Here is a 20,269-nt window from a genome sequence, read left to right as displayed (position 1 = left end):
TTTGAGAAAAGGAGGCTCAGTAATGACCTCATCACCTCCAACCCTGAGAGGAGGGTGTAACCTGGTGGGGGTTGTTGATTTCTCTCAGGCAACCAGTGACAGGATGAAAGGACATAGTCTGAAGTTTTGCCAGGGAAGGTTCAGGTTGGACATCAGGAAGAATTTCTTCATGGAAGGGTTTGTTAAGCATTAGAAGAGACTACATGGGGAGGTGGTGAAGTCCTGGAGGTGTTCAGAAAACAACTGGACGAGGCACACAGTGCCGTGGTCTAGTTGACAAGGTGATGATTGGTCAAAGGTTGGACTCGGTGATCTTGGGGGTCTTTTCCAACCCAAGCGTTTCTGTGACTCTCTGGTTGTGTGTATGCTCCCGTGAGTAGTGAAGTGAGGAGTAAGCTGTGGTAGGTTTCTGAGCATTAATTGTCCGTATGGATTCTTACTCTACCCATAAGGTAGGCAACAGGTGTCTTGGCATAGCTTACCTTAATTTAATTAGGAAGAAGAGTGTCCCCTTGGGCAGTTAGCACATAGAAGATAGTTTGTTTTTTTCATCCTGTTGTGGATGAGTATATAGTGTTTGAGAAGTGTTCCAAGTTGTATGGATGAAGATTTGTCACTGAGGCAAATTTGTGTATTTGGAAGCTAGGTACTCTGCAATTTGTATGTTGTGAGGAAAAAAAAATCCTATCCTTTAAAACTACACTCCTACCATTAGAATCTGTCTCTAAAGCTAGAAATACAATCTGATGTTATTTTGCTGGCCTTCTGAAATGAGATCTTTAATGCATGTTGTGTAATGTAAGTTTAAATTAAAGCCTTTCTTATCAAATATTTACTTGATCAGCTGGTTATGTATATGCTGTGGCCTTAGGCAAAAGATGAGACTGAGCACTTGCTGACCTTGGCTTTTGTAGATTTGGGAAAAAAAAAAAGCCAAAACTAAAATGTTTTTCAGGAAACTTTTTGCTTTCTTGAGGAAACATTGAAAACTCTTACAGGAAGGCAACTGCTGCAAAAGCAGTAGCTGCAGAGACCTCTAACATGGACCCTATGGATGGGTGGATTAAAGTCACTAGTAATTCAGAAGTTCCACTTCCAAATGTACTTGATTTGGACTGCCCTGTGCTTGCTCTTCTGTGAGGGAGAACTCTGGTTTGTTTCTTCCTGGCAACTTTCTATTGCAGAAATCAGTCCCGTAGAGGGCACCAAAGAACAAAAATTAGTGCAGCCTAATTCTCTCATGATTGGGCTAGTGAAAGGATGAGGAAGGTGGACAGAGGGAATGGAGGGGGCAGGAAGGGTAGAGCTGAGATAAAGGAAAAACAGTAAAAATATTGCTGATAGCACACCTTGACCAATACATCTGCATTATAATCTGTACGTTGCTGATCATATTTGCATGTTGGTGTGTGCAAATTACACTCATTGCAACTGGTGGAAACTTTACTGAGATTTTTCTGCATTACATTAGCATTTCCCAGACACTGTGCTGCAAGATCCTATTTTCAGTTATATTGAATCGCAAATCAAGCTTTTCCTAAGGAAAAATATTTTCCAGGAGCACCAAAGAAACCTAGACTGGTGACAAAAGTTCTGATTAACTCTGTCAGGATGTAATAAGAGGCTTATGGGGGAAAATGTTTCAGACTGGAGAAGAACAGTAAAGATGGGACAGAAAAAAAAAATCTTGAGGGCTGACTGAAGCAAGGCTAGGGAAGGAGCACACAGGGATAGGAAGAAGAACCTGTGCTCAAAAAACATGGTCCCCTTTCATGCCATAGTTGTTTGCATTTCCTGCTTGGACAGCAGAAGGCCGTGTGTCAAGAGTCTTGGCATTTCATAGAGTCATGAATTGTGGAGGTTGGTTTTGCAAAGATTTTTATCAAGATCAACCAGTACTACCATGTTCATCAATAAACCTGTTCCCAATTGCCCCATCCACACATTTCTTGAACACTTAAAAGGATGGTGATTCCAAGATTTTCCTGGACAACTTCTTCCAATGCCTGACCACCTTTTTTTAGTGAGGGAAAATTTATCAGCTTTCTCATGAATGTTTGCTGAGTTCTCTGCAAAAGTGTCCTCTTTCATTGTTTGCTGATAAAGCTGAGAAATTCAGCTTTTTGTGAGCATTTTTTTAGATCTTTAGCACCCTGAAGATGCCCCATCAGTAGCATAATATGTAGTAGAATTCTGATTTTTTTTTCCCATTTTTTTGTGGGAAAAGCTCACAAAACTTTGGGAATTATGCTTAGTCATAAAACTGGATGAATTAAAAATGCTGCAAAGTACAGTATTAAGTTGCAGGGAAGCGCCAGAACTAAATGAGCTGTGAAACATTTATTTGGCCTGTTTATGCAAAATTACAGGGTTATAATCTAGTCTTTATCTCTCTGATCACATACTGATTTTGCCCCAGATCTCGCCTTGGCTGTTGCTCTGGCTGTTGCTCTGAGCTAAGTAAGGAAGAAATTAGGAGGAACCAGTGAGTTCAAGGACTGCTGTTTTGAGCTTACTAGATGCTGAAAAGTCCATAAAATTTCATGACAGAAAGAGTGTGGTTTGGGATACAGGCAAGGAAACAATGGTCTCAGTTGAAGAGACTAAGGAAATGGAATTATTTCTTGCTTCTGAGATAGTTCCTTTAAGAAGGAAGTGTTTCATTGGTTCAACTGAATTTTTTGCAGCCTCTAATTGTGCATTAATTTTCTGAGTGGAGAAGGAACTTGATGTCTAGATTTGCACAAGTGTTTGATCTTCCTGGATTCAGCTGAAGCTGGTGAATACTATACTTGGGCTGTGTAAATGAGAGAAAAAAACTTTTTCAAACATCACAACAGCATGGTAAATTAATGCTTGAGTAACTGAAGTAACTCCTGATGAAATCTTGTGTCTGGGGACATCACTATGCTTAGAGACTTCAATGGCTATGTGCTTCCTTTCTAAAACCATAATGATACTTCCTCATGTGGTTTGGGGAAATGGTTGACACCAGATCATGTTGCTTTGTTCAGGACAAAGACAGTTACATAGAGTGTTGGATGTTCTTGGCTTAGCATGACTGCCATATGCAGTAATGCGCTAGCAGAGAGCAGCAGAGGATTGAAAGTGATTATTGTCCAGAATAGGAATCTGAGGTAATATTAATTCTAATATTTAGGAGACTAGGTTAGATAGGAAGTGCATCATAGTCCATCCTAACACAATGAGCACGGAACTAAACAGCACGTGAAAAAGTTTAAAAACCCCAAATTCTTCCTGCTGTTTTGTATTTTGGTACTTTTGGTACAGTTTTAAGTGTTGTCTGATCTATTTTCAAAGCAAAATTTAGGAAAGCACTTTTAAAGTCATGATGATGTTAACCCTCACCTGAAAAAGTCAGTATAATCTCATCTTCATTAGATTTTTCCTTTGCCATTCCGCTGTCAAATCTTCCACAGCCATTGGTCCATTTTAAGAGAGAGTAGTGATCCTTACTTTCTATAACTTTTGCATTTTACTTTCTGACTCAGCTTTCTTCTACCTGTCAGTAACTTGTGCCTGTTTGTTTAGTTCTCCCACAAGATTAACCCTTGCTGGATCTTATCTAGTGTGCCTCTTCTGAGTTAATGTACAGGATCCCTATTTTGTCACATCTCAAAATCCACCTTTCCGGGATATTTTCTCTGGTCCTGCCTAAGCCCATAAGTGGTACTGCTCTGACTGGTGATGTTAAAGTTGCTCTCTTGTTACAAAGTTGATTTAAAGGTATATATGTCCACAAAAGGGAATAAACTGTGTCTTCCTGTGCATTTTTATCAGTATAACTGTGTCCATGAATCTGAATTTGTACATGATGAGAAAGTACTAGGTGCCACGTTGGATTTAGCAAGTTTTTCCATGCTGTCTCTGACAATATTATTGTATCCAGGTAAGGTTGCTATGGCATGGGTGGATGAATAAATGGACAACTAGCTGGGGGGGGTGGGGAAATAAGCTGTTTATATGGTCAGATTCAGAGGGTAGTGGTCATGATCAGGAGCCAGCAATGTGCCCTGAAAGCAACAGCATCTTGAGTTGTATGAACAGAGGAATTGCTGGTAGATGGAGAGAAGTGATTGTCATCATTTGTTAGACCATATCTGTTGAGTTTTGATATCCTCAATGCTGGAATGTCATTGACAGACTGAAGTGAGTTTAGGGGAGCCTGCTGAAATTATTTGGGCTGAAGCACTTGTCCTGTGAGGGCTGCGGAAACTGGGCTTGTTCAACTTGGAGAAGAAGTGTCTTTTGGAGGACGTAGGAGCAGCCAGTAATGCAAAGGGTTTGTGTAAAAAATAAAGTCAAGTTATGTACTTGGTGAGATCAAATGGGAGGACAAGAGAAAGTTGTAAAAAAACATACAAGAAGTAGGTGCTGTTCCTATCTCAGACTGAAGACAGTTGTGACTGCAAATGTGGTTAATGCCAAATAGTAATCTGTACTGAGCAGATTAAGAATTTCATAATATGTATATTTTTAATTTTTTTTCCTCTTCCAGCTAGAATGTCTTTGATGCCCTGACTTCTTTCTTTAAACTGTATTTCAAGGAACAGGACCTGTTCCTTGAAATACATGGACATGCTTCTGCAAGTCATGAAGTTTTTGAGAATCTGTTTGGCCTCCATTTCCTTCTTCAGAGAATTCTGGAGCAGGGAACAGTGTAGCTAGAAGGGTTACCACACTTACTATATTGTAAAGCAGGTTATAGTGTTGTGGTTTATTGCAGGCATATAAGTCATAGCTGAAAGGTGCAAATGGGAGGTGGGAAGGTAGGGCCAGGGGGGCACCATCTGAGAATTTTAGTCAGCTGTGTTTTGCTGATTGTGCATCAGTATCCATTCACCTAATGAAGGTTGTGGAGAGTTTGTGTATAGCTTAGTATGTTCTTTTCTCTGTGCTTTCCTCAGTACTCTTGTGAAAGTAAAAGGCAAACAATTATAAAAGCTATTTTGTATGACCACACTTACGTAACACAATGTGAAAATGTGATCTGATCACACCCATCATCAGGGTAGCTGATCACAGTAGGCCAAAATTTGAATATAACTTTATAGAGTATTGTACATTGCATTTCCAGCTGTATTAGCCAGTAAACTCCAGTTGAATGTCTAGCTGGAATTTGGGGGTGGTAATAGGAAAAAAAATATTTCTGACTGCAGGTACTTTCTAGTGGAGTTTATGTGTACTAAGGGAATGCGTCTGTCTTTAAGAGAAGACTGAAGTGTTTGAATGCTTGAAATTATTTGAGAAGAAGCTGGTTTATACTGTGGTATTGTAAAAAATGTATTTTAGAACCTGAACTGTCTCTTGCCTGATAGTTTTTGTTTGGTTTGGGTTTTTTTAAGGAATAAATGTTCTATTAATTTTTTTCTAATAGTTCATTAGGCTACAGATATTTGTATAAATTGAAGACATGCTGGGCTAAATATTTATTGTAGTAGAGAGTTTATGTGCTCAAATCACTTTGTGATTCTTAGAAGCTCTTTTACATGTCCTTGTGTGCAGAGCACCTCTGGCTACCTGCAAGTGCATGCAAGCAAGTAAACACACAAGACCTGTTAAAGTGAAAGGCCTGAAGTGCTTGTTCTGCATTTCTGTTTTAAGTATGGTGGGAAAGCAGGAAACTTCCACAGAGAGCTTTACTTCATGTGGCATTAGGGAAGTAATTTGGTTAAGTGTTTGACTTACTGCTTGGCAAAGTCAAGTTATTGTAGCTGTGTGAATTCAATTCAAAATGTAATTAGAACTTCTTTGTAGCTTTCTAAAAACATTATCTTAATGAAAACTACCAGATGCTAAATGTCTTGCAAGTGACGCTTTAGATTCTTGCAAGGTAGAAACCATCAGTGTTTCAATAATGACCAGTGATGTTTTCATATAAAGTGAGATTTCTGGAAAACATGTGGTTGCAGAATTGTACAATTTAGCTTTCCCTTTTTCATGGTGGAAAAAAAAATGTATAGTGCTTTTTGTTACAGACAGAATAGTTGTAAGTTAATTCTCTCTTCCTAAATTTGTGGATTGTTTGAAACAATGGAAATCAAGCACGTTATTTCAGTTATATATGGTTTTAGCATTTTTGTTTGTCTCTGTGCTATAAGGAATTTTCTTTTTCACTGTCTAGGTATCTTTCTGTAGCCATCAAGCAAAGACTTTATGCAGCATGAGCAGATTAAGTACAGTCATAGGCTAATTTGTAAGATGGTGAATGCAATGGTAGAGAAGGAAAAGATACCTAAGGGAAACAGCATGATGAGATCTAAAACAAATTGAACTGTTCTTATTTTGCAGCAAGCAGAATAACTACCAGCTTTGATTGTGCTGTGCACAGCACAGATGGCTGTGTAAATTTCCACAAAACAAATTTTTGGCAGTTGCAGCCACACTGACTTTTCCCCAAAAGAAACAATGAGAGTCATGAATAGTTCCAAACTCAATCTTCTGATTTGCACTACATGCAGCTATTGTAATGTTATGTACAAAAAAACTTAATGCACTTTCACATTGTGTACTACCTTTAATTTATAGGTGTTAATTTATAGGCATTAATTTATTAGATACAGGACTCTCAATTCTGTCCGAGCTCATGGTTTTTAAAGTTCAGTTAATGTTCATTAATAAAAAAAGCGAGAGTGAAAAAAATTCATTTGAATTAAATGAAAGACAGGCATGTTCATATTCTAACATTATTTTGTATGTATGCTGCTATGATGTGCATGGTGAAGGCATAAGGTTGTTAGGCACTGAACTGAGGTGCAGTTGCATTTTATCATCTAACCCACTTACTCTCCCTAGGAAAATTCAGACTCCTAAGATTTAGGCCCAGATGTGTCTGGCTTGCTTCCAGTTTATCAAGCTCTCCCTTTCTGAAAGGACTCTGATCTAAACTGCATATGTGAATTTCTTCTTTAGTCAGTGGCGGGATAATGATGCTTTCAAGCCCTGATCTCATCATTTGCCTTAAGTATGAAGCACATGCTGGAAGTGCCTTGTCTTCCCCTCTGCACTGAATATACATACAGGAATCTCATAATTCTTGTCACTCACCAGGAAAAGAGAGACAAACTTCATGTAGGAAAACAGCAGTGTGACCATATGCTCATTGCTACCACTGTTTAACATGTTGGTCTTGTTTGTTTGTTTTAATAAAGGTCCATGAAGGATTCTTGGAAAGTAAGATGGCTCCAATGAACATTAGTGCCACTATCAGTTCCGCTGAGAAAAGGAATACTGATTTACGAATATACATGCTGTGCTTCCTGCCGTTCCTGGTCCTCCTGGTCTTCATTCGTGACCTTAAGAGCCTGTCCTTGCTTTCATTGCTTGCCAATCTGTCCATGGCTGTCAGCCTGGTGATTATTTACCAGTATATTGTTAGAGTGAGTATAAAAATGTTTATTATCTTTTTTTCTCAGTGTGGCAAGTTATGTTTGTTGAATGTGGCAGTTAGTTTCTGATAGATATATACTGACTGACAATTTCTGAAAGGCAGCCTCATATTTGAGGCATCTTAATTTAAGGTAATAAAAATATGTATTTTCATGAGTGGGAAGTGGAGCATGGGGAGAAAGGCAATGAGATATATAGACTGGGCAAGGAGGCAGGGAAAGCTATGAAAAAAATGGGTAAGATAGTAATTAATCATTCTGCAGAACTTTGGCTTGTATTAAGGAGATGTTCTTTTAATGTCTGTTATGGTTATGAAGAATATCTAATATCTGTGCAGTATGAAAGCAGGTTAGAAAGAGCAATACAGAAGTTTGCAGAAGATAAGACTTGAGATGTGCACTTTCCCTTCTGATGCTCCCTTATACACACCAGTGTGATTCTTTAAATGTGAAAATTTCTAGTGACAGTGATAGAACCTAAAATAAATACATCTGCAAGTTTCTGTGTGGGAAGGTGGCTATAAATGTGTATAGAGGACTTGGTTTGGCAGGAATACCAGGGATTGTAAATAGCAACAGATACACCACTGTCAACATGTATTGAGTTTTCTTTCATATAACATAATGCATCAATCAAAATTGTAAGAAGAGCTAATGCACTGGTTTTCTTTGTTTTCTTCAGGATCTAGCAGATCCTCAAAAACTGCCACCTGTGGTTGGCTGGAAGAAATACCCACTGTTTTTTGGGACAGCAGTATTTGCTTTTGAAGGAATCGGTGTGGTAAGTGCTTTTACCTGACTCTTCAAAATCACTGGTTCTGTGCCGGGGATACAGGCAGTTTTAGTCCTATTGTTATTTTGTCGATTTTGTTGAAGCGCTAATCTCCTGTGTTGGTATGGAAAGGATTAATTTGTCTGGTCAAATAAGGTGAAAGTTGTGGACACAGCATCCCCATCACTTGGATGCTTAACCCTATCCCAAACTGCAAAAATGCCTTTAGTCCCAAATAGTTAGTGTTAGGAAAATCCACAAACACCTGAGGTTTATGTCCAAAAAGGAGACAGAGGAGTCCTGCAATATCATTTAAATAAAGGGAGAGAGTCCTCTGGGGCACACATCTGCGGGGTTTTCTCTCTCTTGAGATTTTGGAGGGCGCAGCCTCCTTTTATCCCAAACTCCCGGCCACATGTTGCCCTCTTCCTTTCCCCATTGCTTAGGTATAGCCTTCCTCAACTGCCTACCACATATTCCCCCCTTAAACCTACTATTTTACCCCAAAGTTCAGAAGTTCAGGCTTGCACAGGCCCACTTGGTTGTTTCAGGAGCCAAGCTGTCGGGCTCTGTAATGAACCTGCTGCCCAAAGCCAGTAGAGACATTAGGACCCATTTCAAAAGATGTTAATACCCATGCTTTCTCACCCACCAAATTATTTGCAAAGACATTAGCTTTCCTCTCATTAGTTACTTATTAGTTACATTAGTCACTTTTGTTCCACATGATATATTTTAAAAAGTAGCTAAAAGGCTTCTGGGAATGGTAGATCATAAATTATTGGGAAAATTTCTGTACATACTTTATTTGTTATATGTTTACATACTTAAGAAAATGTTATGCTTAAAGTATATGCTTAAAATTAAAAAAAAACCAACCAACCTCTCCTTCTGTCCCCACCCCATCCCTCAAAAAAACCCTGAACAATCCCAAACTAAAACAACTCCAAAGCAGCATGCAATTAATCTGAAATTATTGTCTGTTACTCATATAACAGAAGATTTTCAAGTCTGTTTTCTTTTTTGGGTTTGTCAACTCTGATTTAAACCAGATTATTTTACCTTGCTGCTGTGTTATCAGTGGCAGAAGAGTTGAATAGGAAAACCTTTTAACTTATGTTGCAAAAGTATGCTTTCAAACTGTTTTCCACTGTTTCTCATTTATTAACTGATTGATCCAGAGGTTTAACTACCACATATCTGAGTGTATCTGAACTTCTTTCCTTTTGTTATCTGGAAGTTTCATTATAGGAAATCAGCTGTTGTCTGAGATTAATTGATGCCTGTAGGTCTTGCGCAAAAAAACTTCCCCAGGCTCAGAGAATCAGACTGGACTACACTAAGCTTGTTACTTTTAGGTTATATAGTCTGCCTAGGACAGACTACATTTGCTGTGTGTGTCATGCACAGGAGATCTGATGCATGTCCCAGTTTTATCAGGTTTGCTCATGTACTGCATAGCACACAGGTATTTGTAGCCAGGGAATCCCAAGTGAGAGCTCTGTAAGCTTCAGGAAGGAAGTGAGGGCTTATCACTGGGTAGCAGTAGTTTATTGAATTATAGGTAGGGAATTGGTTTATGGTAATTATTTTCTGGCACATTAGATCCCAAATTAGACAGCGCCTTAAATTTACATCAGTAGTAGCAGCATTGACTTCTGATGTAAACCTCTTAAAAAACTGCCCAGAGCATTTACTTGTTTGACTCCCTGATTGTTACTAATGACATCTTTAAGAACACTAAATTTTTTTCTCTCTTTTATTCAAGAGCTTAATGTGTAGAGTTTTTTCTATTTGTACATTTAACATATAAAATGCTACTTTATATTATTAGATATTAGTGTTACGTATGTATTGCATGTATTTCTGCAAAAGCTGTCTCTGTGTTTTACTTGGTTATAATTTACTCCCTCTTCAAAGCAAATGGAAAGCATGGTTTTCACCTTGTTATTAGTGTTTACAAACTAATTAAATGTTTTTGTTTATTATGGTTCAATACTCTTTGTATGTGTGCTTACATTACACAAAACCATTAATATAACATAGCTACCTTTACAAACTGAAATGAAAGTGAAAATCTATAGCTTAATGTCTGTTCATTATATGCAGAATGATATTAAGATGTCCCGGCCTCTCGGGGATATTTTGGGCATGTTGAATGTTTGCTGTGCATCTTTATGCTGTATTTGCATTCACTGTAGAGAAGATCTGAAGAAAAAATTATTTTATATATTTGAATAATCAAAACTAAACAAAGTTGTTGAAGCATGAAATAAAAAAAAGATAAGTAAAGCAAAGCAAGACAAGGCATTTCCTTTTTACATAATTAAAATTTCATGTTATTCTTGGTGAATGATTTAATTGATAACTAGTTATTACAGCTTAGGAAGTTACCATCATAAACCTGTTGTGTAGCTGGTGTGTGGTAACTTTGTTACCCCCTATCTTATAGTCATTGCTATATCCATGTGGTTGAGTTGTTCTGGTAAGGAAAAAAAAAGCTCCATTTAATTAGATTGGCTCCTTAGTCTACTCTGTCTGACTGCAGGCACTTAAAATGGATTTATGAACTCTCGGTCTTGTTTTTAGAGACTTGATTTTAGGTTCTGTTCTGGAATGTCTTGCAAATATCTCATATTACTGTGAAGCTGTCTGAACATGGCATTATAAACAGAAGCCTTAAGGTCTTAATTCTCAGAAAAGTTGATTTTCATTGCTTAATTTTATACAATAAGTTGGCATAACAGTTATGAGGTCTCATTTTTCCATTTCTTTGAATCTGAATGTGTGTTACGCCAATTCTCATCTTGACAGCTGCCAGATTACTAGGTGTTAAGAAAAGGGGCAATGAAATTCTGAGGTTTTGGGCTGGTACAGTCATCTTAAGCAGAACCTGACAAGAGAGGAAAACTGCCCTCAGTGTTCTTGTTTGGGGTTTTTTTCATCCCATTGTTCGAAAATATATTTATATCTTAATTTTTTTTTCTTTTGGTTTAGCACTTGTCATCACTTAAAATATGACTATAGTTCATTAGTAACTAATAAAAATTAGTGACACTAATAAAACAGAGGACCTATTCACTAAATGGAACATGTTTCAGAGGGCTGCAGTGATTCAGCAGATTCCTACTAGAATTTTCTTCTTGATCTTGAGAGACCATGTTTGTCTTACAGATGATGAGTGTATGAACATGGGTTTTGGTTAAAATTAATCGTTAGCTTAGGACTGATTAGCTGTCATAGCGTTGTAAGAAAATCAGCAGTATGGAATTTGGAATATTGTTGCTTTGGCTATAGTCGATCCCTAAATAAATATACTTGAAGAACCTCAGTTTTATTGACTTGAGTCTGTAATAACTCAAATGTGGACTATTTATAATTGAAATATAGAATCTCAAAGAAACCAAGTTAGTACCTAGAAAGTAACCCTTGGGTAGTACTAAGAGCTAGTTTAAACATTTCATCAGCCAGTATTATAAAACCATTTTGAGATATTTTTCATTAAAATAAAAACAATTAATATGATGAATTGATTATATTAATGTGATTAATTGAGCTGTTCATATCTGCCTATGAGATCTGTCTAGACTCTTATTTGATGGCAGGTTTGAACAATTCTGGCAATTTGCTAAAGTCTAGGCAAGTAGTTTTTTTTGTTGCTACAATTGCTGTAGCAAGAATAAGGTTAGTGCTATTGAAGAGCTGATTAATTTTAATTCATGCTACACTTTGAGTGATGCTTGTAACAGGATTAAGAAGTGCTGCAGTCAGTTGCTTGTGCTGTTCATTTAGTTGCTGCCTCTTAGAGATGTCTGTAAAAATGGAGTTACTGCAGGTTGGTCTAAGGTTGCTGCCGCAAATGGTGGCTGTCTTGACAGCTGGATGGGGATCATTACTGTGTGGGAACAGAAGTTGGCAGCAGGGACACCCAATGACCCCAAGGTAGCAAACAGCAGCTGAGAGCTCAGTCCTGTCGGTCTCGGGGTTACCATTCATAGTGTTGAGAGTTGCTTTGGGATTTCATCACTTGTAAGTTTAGATTTTAACATAATCAGGGTGACCTTGTGAAAATCCTACTGACTGGTGACATCACTTCAGTTTGTGGAATAGCAGTGGCAACAGAAATGCAGTACTCTTAAGTGGATGCAATAAACCATATAAGGTATTTGGTTTTGTTAAGCCTTCAAGTCAAGATTTCGGTTCAGCGGGCAGAATGTTGATTTCGAAGTGGAGAAAATGTATCTTCAGCCCTCAGTGAACCTTTTTGAATACAGGACTGTGCTGGGGCTGGGAGATTCTGCAGCTGCTGCTCTCCCTCTGTAGTTTGGTTCTCGCTGGCTGTGGGTTCCCTGTGCCAGATGATGCTGCCTGGCAAAGCATGGGGCTGGTGTTCAGGCCACAGAACAGAAGGGAGTACCAATGGTACTTGTTGAATAGAGGGGCTGTGGATGATGTAGTAGAGTGAAGATGTCTTTAACAGAACATGTAACATTATTTTGTAAGAACCATGTGTGAGTGCCTCTTTTGTATTCCAGAGGTGAGTAGGCCTGATTTTAAAATTAATGAGAGATTTTGTTACTGAATTAAAAGTAACTTCAGACTGAGTTTGTCCAAAATGAAATTAAGAGTCTTGAACGCCCTTTTTAGAAGAGTGTAAACCAACGCTTTCGGGCTTGGCTCTGTAGCATTGCCATATGCAGGTAATAGCTTTGCCATGTGCAGGTAATAGCTTTGCATAATGTTGTGTTTATGTAATGCAGGTTACACTTAACAAATATTTTGCGTCAAAAGTCGGGTTGGGTTTCTTGTTCTAGATATAAAAAACCAAATCAAATGTGAAAGCGATATTTTATAATAAGCTTCAGGAGGATGAAGGATGCAATAGAATCATAATATTCAAACAAGAAATATAATTTTCTTTCTTCATTACATATAAATATGCTAAGTTAACTGCAGTTTTTACAACTGAGTATGATTTTTTCCCTCGTGTTGAGTGCTGCAGACAGATTAGCTTAGTGAAGAGAAAAACATTACTTTCCAACATTAATTTGAGGTTTGGAAAATAAGACTTCTTATATTTTGGCCTATTACTTGAAGATGTCTATTCAAACTGCTTTTGAACTTGGATATCACAGCTTTGCAGCTGAAGATAGGGCAGTATTTGTATACCAGAAGACAGGCTCTGGAATCACATTAGGCAGCAGCTAACCAATTCCAGAAGATTTAAAAAGAGGAAACTAAGTGGATTATCATTTTAAAATGTCATTATTTGGATTTTGAAAGTAATGCAGATGAGCTTGTTAGGCCTGTGGCTTTGAGATAAAAGCCTCTCATTGTCAAAAACTCTTTAGAGAGATTAGTATTGTCCTTAAAAAAAAGAAAAAAAAGAAACTTCCCTTGCCCTTAAGACCAGACTGTATTTATCAGAAGCAGACATTTAACAGGTAACATGACGTCATCTAAATCTACTTGTGGCATCAGCTCTTTGGACCAAGGTATATCAATTCCATTGGTGATCTCTTTGATGATGCAAAGGCTTGTATCTGCAAAATAGGAAAGGTGGGAGTTGTCTGAGAATGTTTTTGTATTTGGACAAGCATGTTTTTGTATTTGGAACTGGATTTGATGACTGTGGAGATGACATGCTACTAAACATTCATGGTAAATGTGGACTTCAGATGTTGTGTCAGCAAGAAGCGTGTTGTAGCCACTGTGCAAAATCAGGAAATGATTATGAGCAAATGTGTTAGAAACAGAGAAAGTTGTTAGATACAGCAGATAGAAAGGTGTTGTATCAGAAACTGTTAAAAATATTCATCTGCCCAATTCAGATGAATGTTGATAAAGTAGCAGACAACTTGATACCACCTCTTTCTCAAATTAAATATTCCTTACCAGTAATCTGCCCGTCCTGAGAATGGAAAGACTTGCTTTGACCCTGGAGAACCATTGGTTTTTACATATTGTACTTTTATTACTTTTTATTTTAAAGGCAATTCTTAATAACACTAACAGAAGGCCCCTAGGATAACTTTCTTTCAGGCAGCATCCCACACACATGCTTGCAACATTCAAATGTGTCTTTTTCTTTAGAAAACCTAAGATACACATGCATTTACACAATTGCAGAACAAAGGCATTTTGAGTTTACTGCTTACTTGCCTGAAACTTTTCTTAATCATTATGTGGTTGGTGACTTTGGAGAAGGGGGCAAAGAGTAAGTGACAAGAGTGCCAAGATGTCGTGCTCTGCCTTGCCAGCTTATGGTAGGAGGGTTTTGGGGTCTGAGACACAACTTCAGTGAGGTACAGAAGCTAATTTTCCTTTTAGATGTGACCTTGTCTTAGATGGAAGACTTGTCTGCCTTAATTATACATGCAGTAGAGGCAGAGTGATGCACATACTACTTATGCTGATGTTACATATACTTAAGAAGCATAGTTAAATAATTTCAAGCAGGAATATTTATCCAGTTTATTTTGCTTTTTTGGAGCCAGATTTTTTGTTCCCCTAGCCCAGCATTCTGTAAGTCTTCTAAACTGCAGTGTTTTTGAACTTAGTTGTGATGATCTGGTAAGATTTCCTTTGTTATGTTCTAAGGGAGCACTTACCTGCTGTGCATGGAATTCTCCAAGTAGTGTTTAAAAGTAAGTCTTCGTGATGTAAGAAAGGTTTTGAATATAACCCTGAAGATGCAGAAATGTTAATAACTTTTCCTGGAGAGAGCAGCTAGCTAGAATAAACGCTTGCATCCTTGGTTTTAGACTTTCATGTCTGTCATTTAATCAACAGCATCTTAACTTTACCATCTATAATAGGCTCTGTGCAGGCTTTTCATTGATGAAAGTAGCATTGCAGTGTGTGCACGTTTGTGTCTATATGTAACAATAAATAAAGTTTAAGTTCTAGTTTACGTCTTAAATATTTTGCCAACATATTTATTTTTTAAGTTAAATCTCTTGTAAATTTACATTTATTGAATCAAGGATGATGGAGACAATAGCTGGAAAAAAGTTATTATATGGCTGAAAATACTAGGTATTAATAGACCTATTATTTTGTCAAAGGAATTTTTAACTCAGTAATGTTCTTGAATGTTCACTGAAGAATACCTTTCCTAATCCTAAATTTTTTTACTAATACATGTTCTCCCAGAGTTGAGAGCCCTAATAATGTACTGCTGAGCAGTTCTGCAGGCATCAGTAGTGGCTCCCTAATAAACATTGTGGTTGAAAAATTATACTGATTTGTCAGGAGCAGCCGAAGAAAGAATCCTAAAAGAAATGGGAGAGGTAGAAATGGAAAATGTTGTAATGGTGAAGGTATTTGGAGTGAGAAGATTATAGCAGGAAGTGATGTGGTGTTTGTTCTTCAACTTGTCTTTGTGTATTCTTTTCCTTGTGTTGTGCTTGAGCTGTGTGGGTGTGTCATGGGAAAGGTGATGAGTAGTACAGCTGTCAAGGTGATGTGCTCTCAGGGCAAGCTGAATTGTGTGGAACAGTTCTAAGGAAAGTAAAATCATCAGTGTCTTCTCTTCCTTCTGTTTGGATTGACTGGGGGTTTTTTTCAGAATTGGATGGTTATTTCTTTCAATGATGGCCGTGTAAAACTTAAGATGTGACATGCAAAACAGTTTCTGTGTTGGGGTCCTGTTGTTTTTTAACTGTTGGTCCAGGAGTGTATATGGCTGTATTTTCAAGGCTTTTTATCCCAGGGCAGAGAAATTTCTGTATTTAGAGTTATAAAATTGTGTAGGTTCTTAATCTCATTTATTTCCTGTTATACTCTTTAGTCCTCAGTGGAAACCATTGTAATTTATTTTTTCACTTCTGCAGTAATGAAATTTGCACAGCCCCATGCAGGACCTTGTATGTGTATACTTTGTTCTGTGTCCCCTTAGAAACTAAAGCAGTGTATGGGTGGAGGAGCATTTCAGACAAAAGACAAAAGACCTTTTGGGAAGACATTTTATTTTAAACCATTTGCATTGAAACAGATTGAAGTTTGTAAATTTTTTGTCTCTTGCCTACAAAGAAGCAGGTAGGGATAGGTGAGAACTTAGTAATCATTATAACTTATTATAACTTATAATCATTATAATTTATTTATTAAATTCAATGTGGGTTTGATAATTGGCTGGCATAAACATTTAAATGCCATTGCAGCTTTGGGAAATTTCATTTTTACCTCCTGAGCCAGAAAGAGTCCAGAAATACACAATCATATTCTACATCTTTATGTATTATTGCAGTAGATTGAAATATACCCTTCAGCAACACTTGCATTTCTAAGTAGTTTTTCTTTTATCAATTACTTTATGGAAATTTTGAGATTAGCATAACTTATACAGAACATGTTAGACCATAGTACTGTATAGTCTGTAGGCTGCAGTCCAAGTGACTGGGGGCTGGAACTGTCTGATAAATTAGAAACATAATTTTCTATTAGCATTTATCTTTTGCTTGATAAAACTACATACTGTTGTAAAGGCCAGCAAAGCATATTCGGTGATTTTGACAGGACAGATATTTTAAAATATTTTAAAATATTGGTGACCGAACAAAAATACTGCTTTATCATTTTCAGTTTTCATTGGAGAGAAGTTTTTTGGATTTGGTTCACAAAGTCACGTAGGACATGATAATATACAAACTTGCAGAGCTTCTGTTAAATTTCACAGCAAGCTAAAGAGTAAATAAATGTAATAATAAAGTGATAAATAAACTCTTGAACATAATAAAAGAAAAAAAGAAGCCCTGGAGAGTGCAAAGTTTGGACGGCAAGCTAGGTAAGATTTACACAATTCCTTCAAGCATTGTTAAATCAAGGCCGTCAGAATAGGGCAGTAGATTGGGTTTGGTTTTTTTGTGTAGGTGAGTAATTATTTTTCCTCATGAAACAAGTGGAAAGGGGCTTTACTGGAGTCTGAGGAGATTGGTTTTTGGAGTGATTGGAATTGCTCAGCAGATTTCAGAAGGTAGTGTGTTCTGTAGTGAGAACTTGTCTTCTGGATTTATTTATTTCATATAAAACTTCTACTATAAAAATTGATGTACAGTCACCATTTGGCTTGCATTTTTCCTTGGGTAATAGTAGCTGCCCTTTTGTTTGCAGTCATGAGGTATCTGTTAAGAAAAATTGGATTGTTTATTGCACATGTTCTAAATAGTGATGTTCTGTAGCTTACTGAAGACAGTGAGCTTTAAAAATGTTTCTAAAAATGATGGAATAGAAGCCTGTTGCTCAAAATATTGCATGGCCTTTTTCTGTGCAGTGCAAGAGGAGATGCACTAGGACAGGCAAGCAAACATGACAATATAATAATGATGTATGTTGTTATTATTACTTTACCTGAGGTAACTATACTTTTTCAGCAGACAGTTCCCCCATAGGCTGTGTGGTTGTAAATCTATCTTTCAGTGAACAGATGAATTCATTGGTACCTTCTGCAGACAAGAAGGAATGGGCCAGGCTTGCACTGCATTTGTCTGCTGAGAATTTAATATTTTGTCTTTGGAGGTTAGGTAGTAGAATTTAGGTTTACATATTTTGAATACCTTTGATATCAGCTTTTTTGCTTTGACTGAACAGGGCTTTATTTTGCTGCTGTAGGGCATGATAAGAGATGGTGCTTTTTTTTTTTTTTTCCCTGAGTAAATTGATAAATATATTGGTTTTAATTTTCCAAAATTCTTGTGTTGTCTCTAGCTTAAGCCAGTCAAAACTTCTATACAGCTGTCTACCTGATATACTTGCTTTAAAAGTGCAGGGGATAAAGGATGGCCATTTTAGTGGGATTTCCTGAGAAATGGAAAGGTGACTGTATTTAAACATTAAGCATGTCTGCTCTTAAGCTATCCATTACAAGATTAGCTTTCAGTGGCTATGAAAATTAAATAGAAGTTTATCTGATTGCCTGCAGGTCTAATTCTCTTGTGGGTTTTTTTCTTTGGTGCAGTTATGTGAAAAATACAGTAGAGATTTCTGGTTAAAATTAGGCAGTCCCCTGCAGCTTATATGCAGGAAAACTGTGAGTGTAGTAGGATATTCAAGGCAAGGGATGAAGAGGCAATTGTGTTACTGGGAATGTTTATACCTACTTCAAGCAGCTTGAAATGAAGGGGAAAGCACTTTGCATAATGGATGATAGCAGATTAGCCAGATTATTTCAAACGTTCAGTTATAATTCTTTGCCAGTTAATTATGTGTAGTTTTGAATTTATTTGGTGGATGAAATCAAGATGTACTGTGCTTGTTTTGCAATTTTAAGAAGCCAAAGGTTGATTGTAACTGAAAGAACCTAGTATTAAGTTTCAAGGAGTATAATAGTAGTGATGTGTGCAAATGTCTCAAAAATTGTAGGAAAAACTCTGTGGAGCAGCTGACAGAGAAAAATGATAGAGAGTTTACTCAGTGAGGAGAAAAATAAGGATGGAAATGGAGAAATTTTGAAAGGCATAAGCTTAGTCTAAAATATCTGATTTCATAGGTGTTTAGGGCTATGACAAGGACTAGTGTGAAGTGAAGGGGAAAGAGCTTGAAGAAAGTACAGCATGGAAATCAGAAGCACAGAAGAGAGTCATTAAATATAAAGGTTAAAAAATGTATCTTTGAAACTGAATCTTAACTCATCTCACACCCTGGTTCCAGAAAGGCAGCAGTAAAACCAGAACTAAAAAACATTTGTGAAAAGAACCTTGTCTCTTGCATTCAGATGAAATGTTAGGTTTTCTGAAGTCATTGCAAGAGGAGCTATGCAGGGACTGGAAAGAAATTTTATGGTGAAGACCTATCCAGTAGCTGCCTACCAGTGACTCAGTGTCAGAACAAGCACTGGCTCATATCATCTCTCCTGGCAGCTTCTGTTTCCTTGTGAACACTTCACTGATCTTTTGGATCCTGACGAGCTTCAACAGCTTAGGGAGCCGGGTGTTTGTGTAATATACACATTTGTTGTAACTCAGCGTCATGCTAATCCTGTGAGTTACAGAACTTTTTAGCTTGTCTGGAGTGGGTGATACTAGATACTCTATCAAACCTGGCTCAAGTTCTTTGCATGATTTCTTTGGGGTTCAGTTTTACTGAGGGAAGCATCTCCTGCAATGGCGACTGTCTTGAGATTGCTGCTCAGCGAGGGTACTTGAACCTGGGAAGGCTCGAGCTGAGCTGGGCAGGGACACTGTCACCTGGACTGAGTGATGCACGAAAGGCTGCATTGGCATTCTCGTCTGTTCAGCCTGGAGGCACGTGTGGTCCTGATACTAACTCAAGGACAAGCCGGGAGGAATTAACATTTTTAAATATAATTTCAAGGTCTACATATGTTAATGTGCCTCTCACCACTAGTCTTATTATCCTGTATTTCTTTCAGTGTCTCATTTCCTTACACTCAGCAAAAATGATAGTTGTAATGTGAAAGAAAGGATGATGATATGATAACATGAGTTTAAATGGGTGTGTTTTATTCTGATTTACTCATAAGTATACAGGAAATGATATCATTGCATTTAATGAGTAAACTTGGCTTTGTGGATAGTTAAAAGACAGAGTGTGTATGCTTAAGAGCATTGTCCTATAATGGTTTTAAATTGCTTTTAATTTTTTGCTAAGTTTTTGTTTTCTTGGAGAAACATGAGTCTTCTGGGTTTAAACGCTAAAGATAAAACAATTTCAGTATAGTTAGAAATTTAAAAAGAAAATTTCAATGCTTCCTTTGGACTCAAGCATACTGAACGTAGTATGTGCCACTAGTTCTTTACTTCATTTTTAATTTTAATTTTCAGATAGATAATTCTATGACAATCTTGTCTGCCTGTGAAAAGAACTTTGTTAAAATAGAAAAAGATTTAAAAGGCAGATATCCTGGTCAACCTGTTACAGACCACATCTCTTTTTGTATTCTTCCTGCTGCTCAACACTCATTTAAAAATTGATTTAATTTTTGAAACTCTTCTTTGTTTAAATTTTGCATTCCCCACCAGATCAAGTTACAGTCAAGTTCAGGTTCTTTTCTGGAGGAACAACATCAGCAGTGGAGACTCTGAAATATATAAAGAAGTTAACATGTATATAATGCATTTTAATTGAA

The 20,269-nt window shown here is 37.2% G+C and overlaps 1 protein-coding gene across 3 annotated transcripts in view; it reads left to right on the top strand.

Moving 5' to 3' along the window:
* Positions 1–20,269, top strand: part of SLC36A4 (solute carrier family 36 member 4) — a 132,013-nt gene that overhangs the window by 57,391 nt on the left and 54,353 nt on the right. For all 3 annotated transcript variants that reach the window (XM_053971374.1, XM_053971375.1, XM_053971376.1), the window contains exons 7-8: positions 7,173–7,400; positions 8,092–8,190. In XM_053971374.1, coding sequence (XP_053827349.1) covers positions 7,173–7,400; positions 8,092–8,190 — 327 coding nt within the window. The remainder of the gene's footprint in view (positions 1–7,172; positions 7,401–8,091; positions 8,191–20,269) is intronic.

This window comes from Vidua macroura, chromosome 2, assembly GCF_024509145.1.
Source record: "Vidua macroura isolate BioBank_ID:100142 chromosome 2, ASM2450914v1, whole genome shotgun sequence".
In the NCBI taxonomy this organism is placed as follows: domain Eukaryota; kingdom Metazoa; phylum Chordata; class Aves; order Passeriformes; family Viduidae; genus Vidua; species Vidua macroura.
This window is presented reverse-complemented; position numbering and strand designations above follow the sequence as displayed.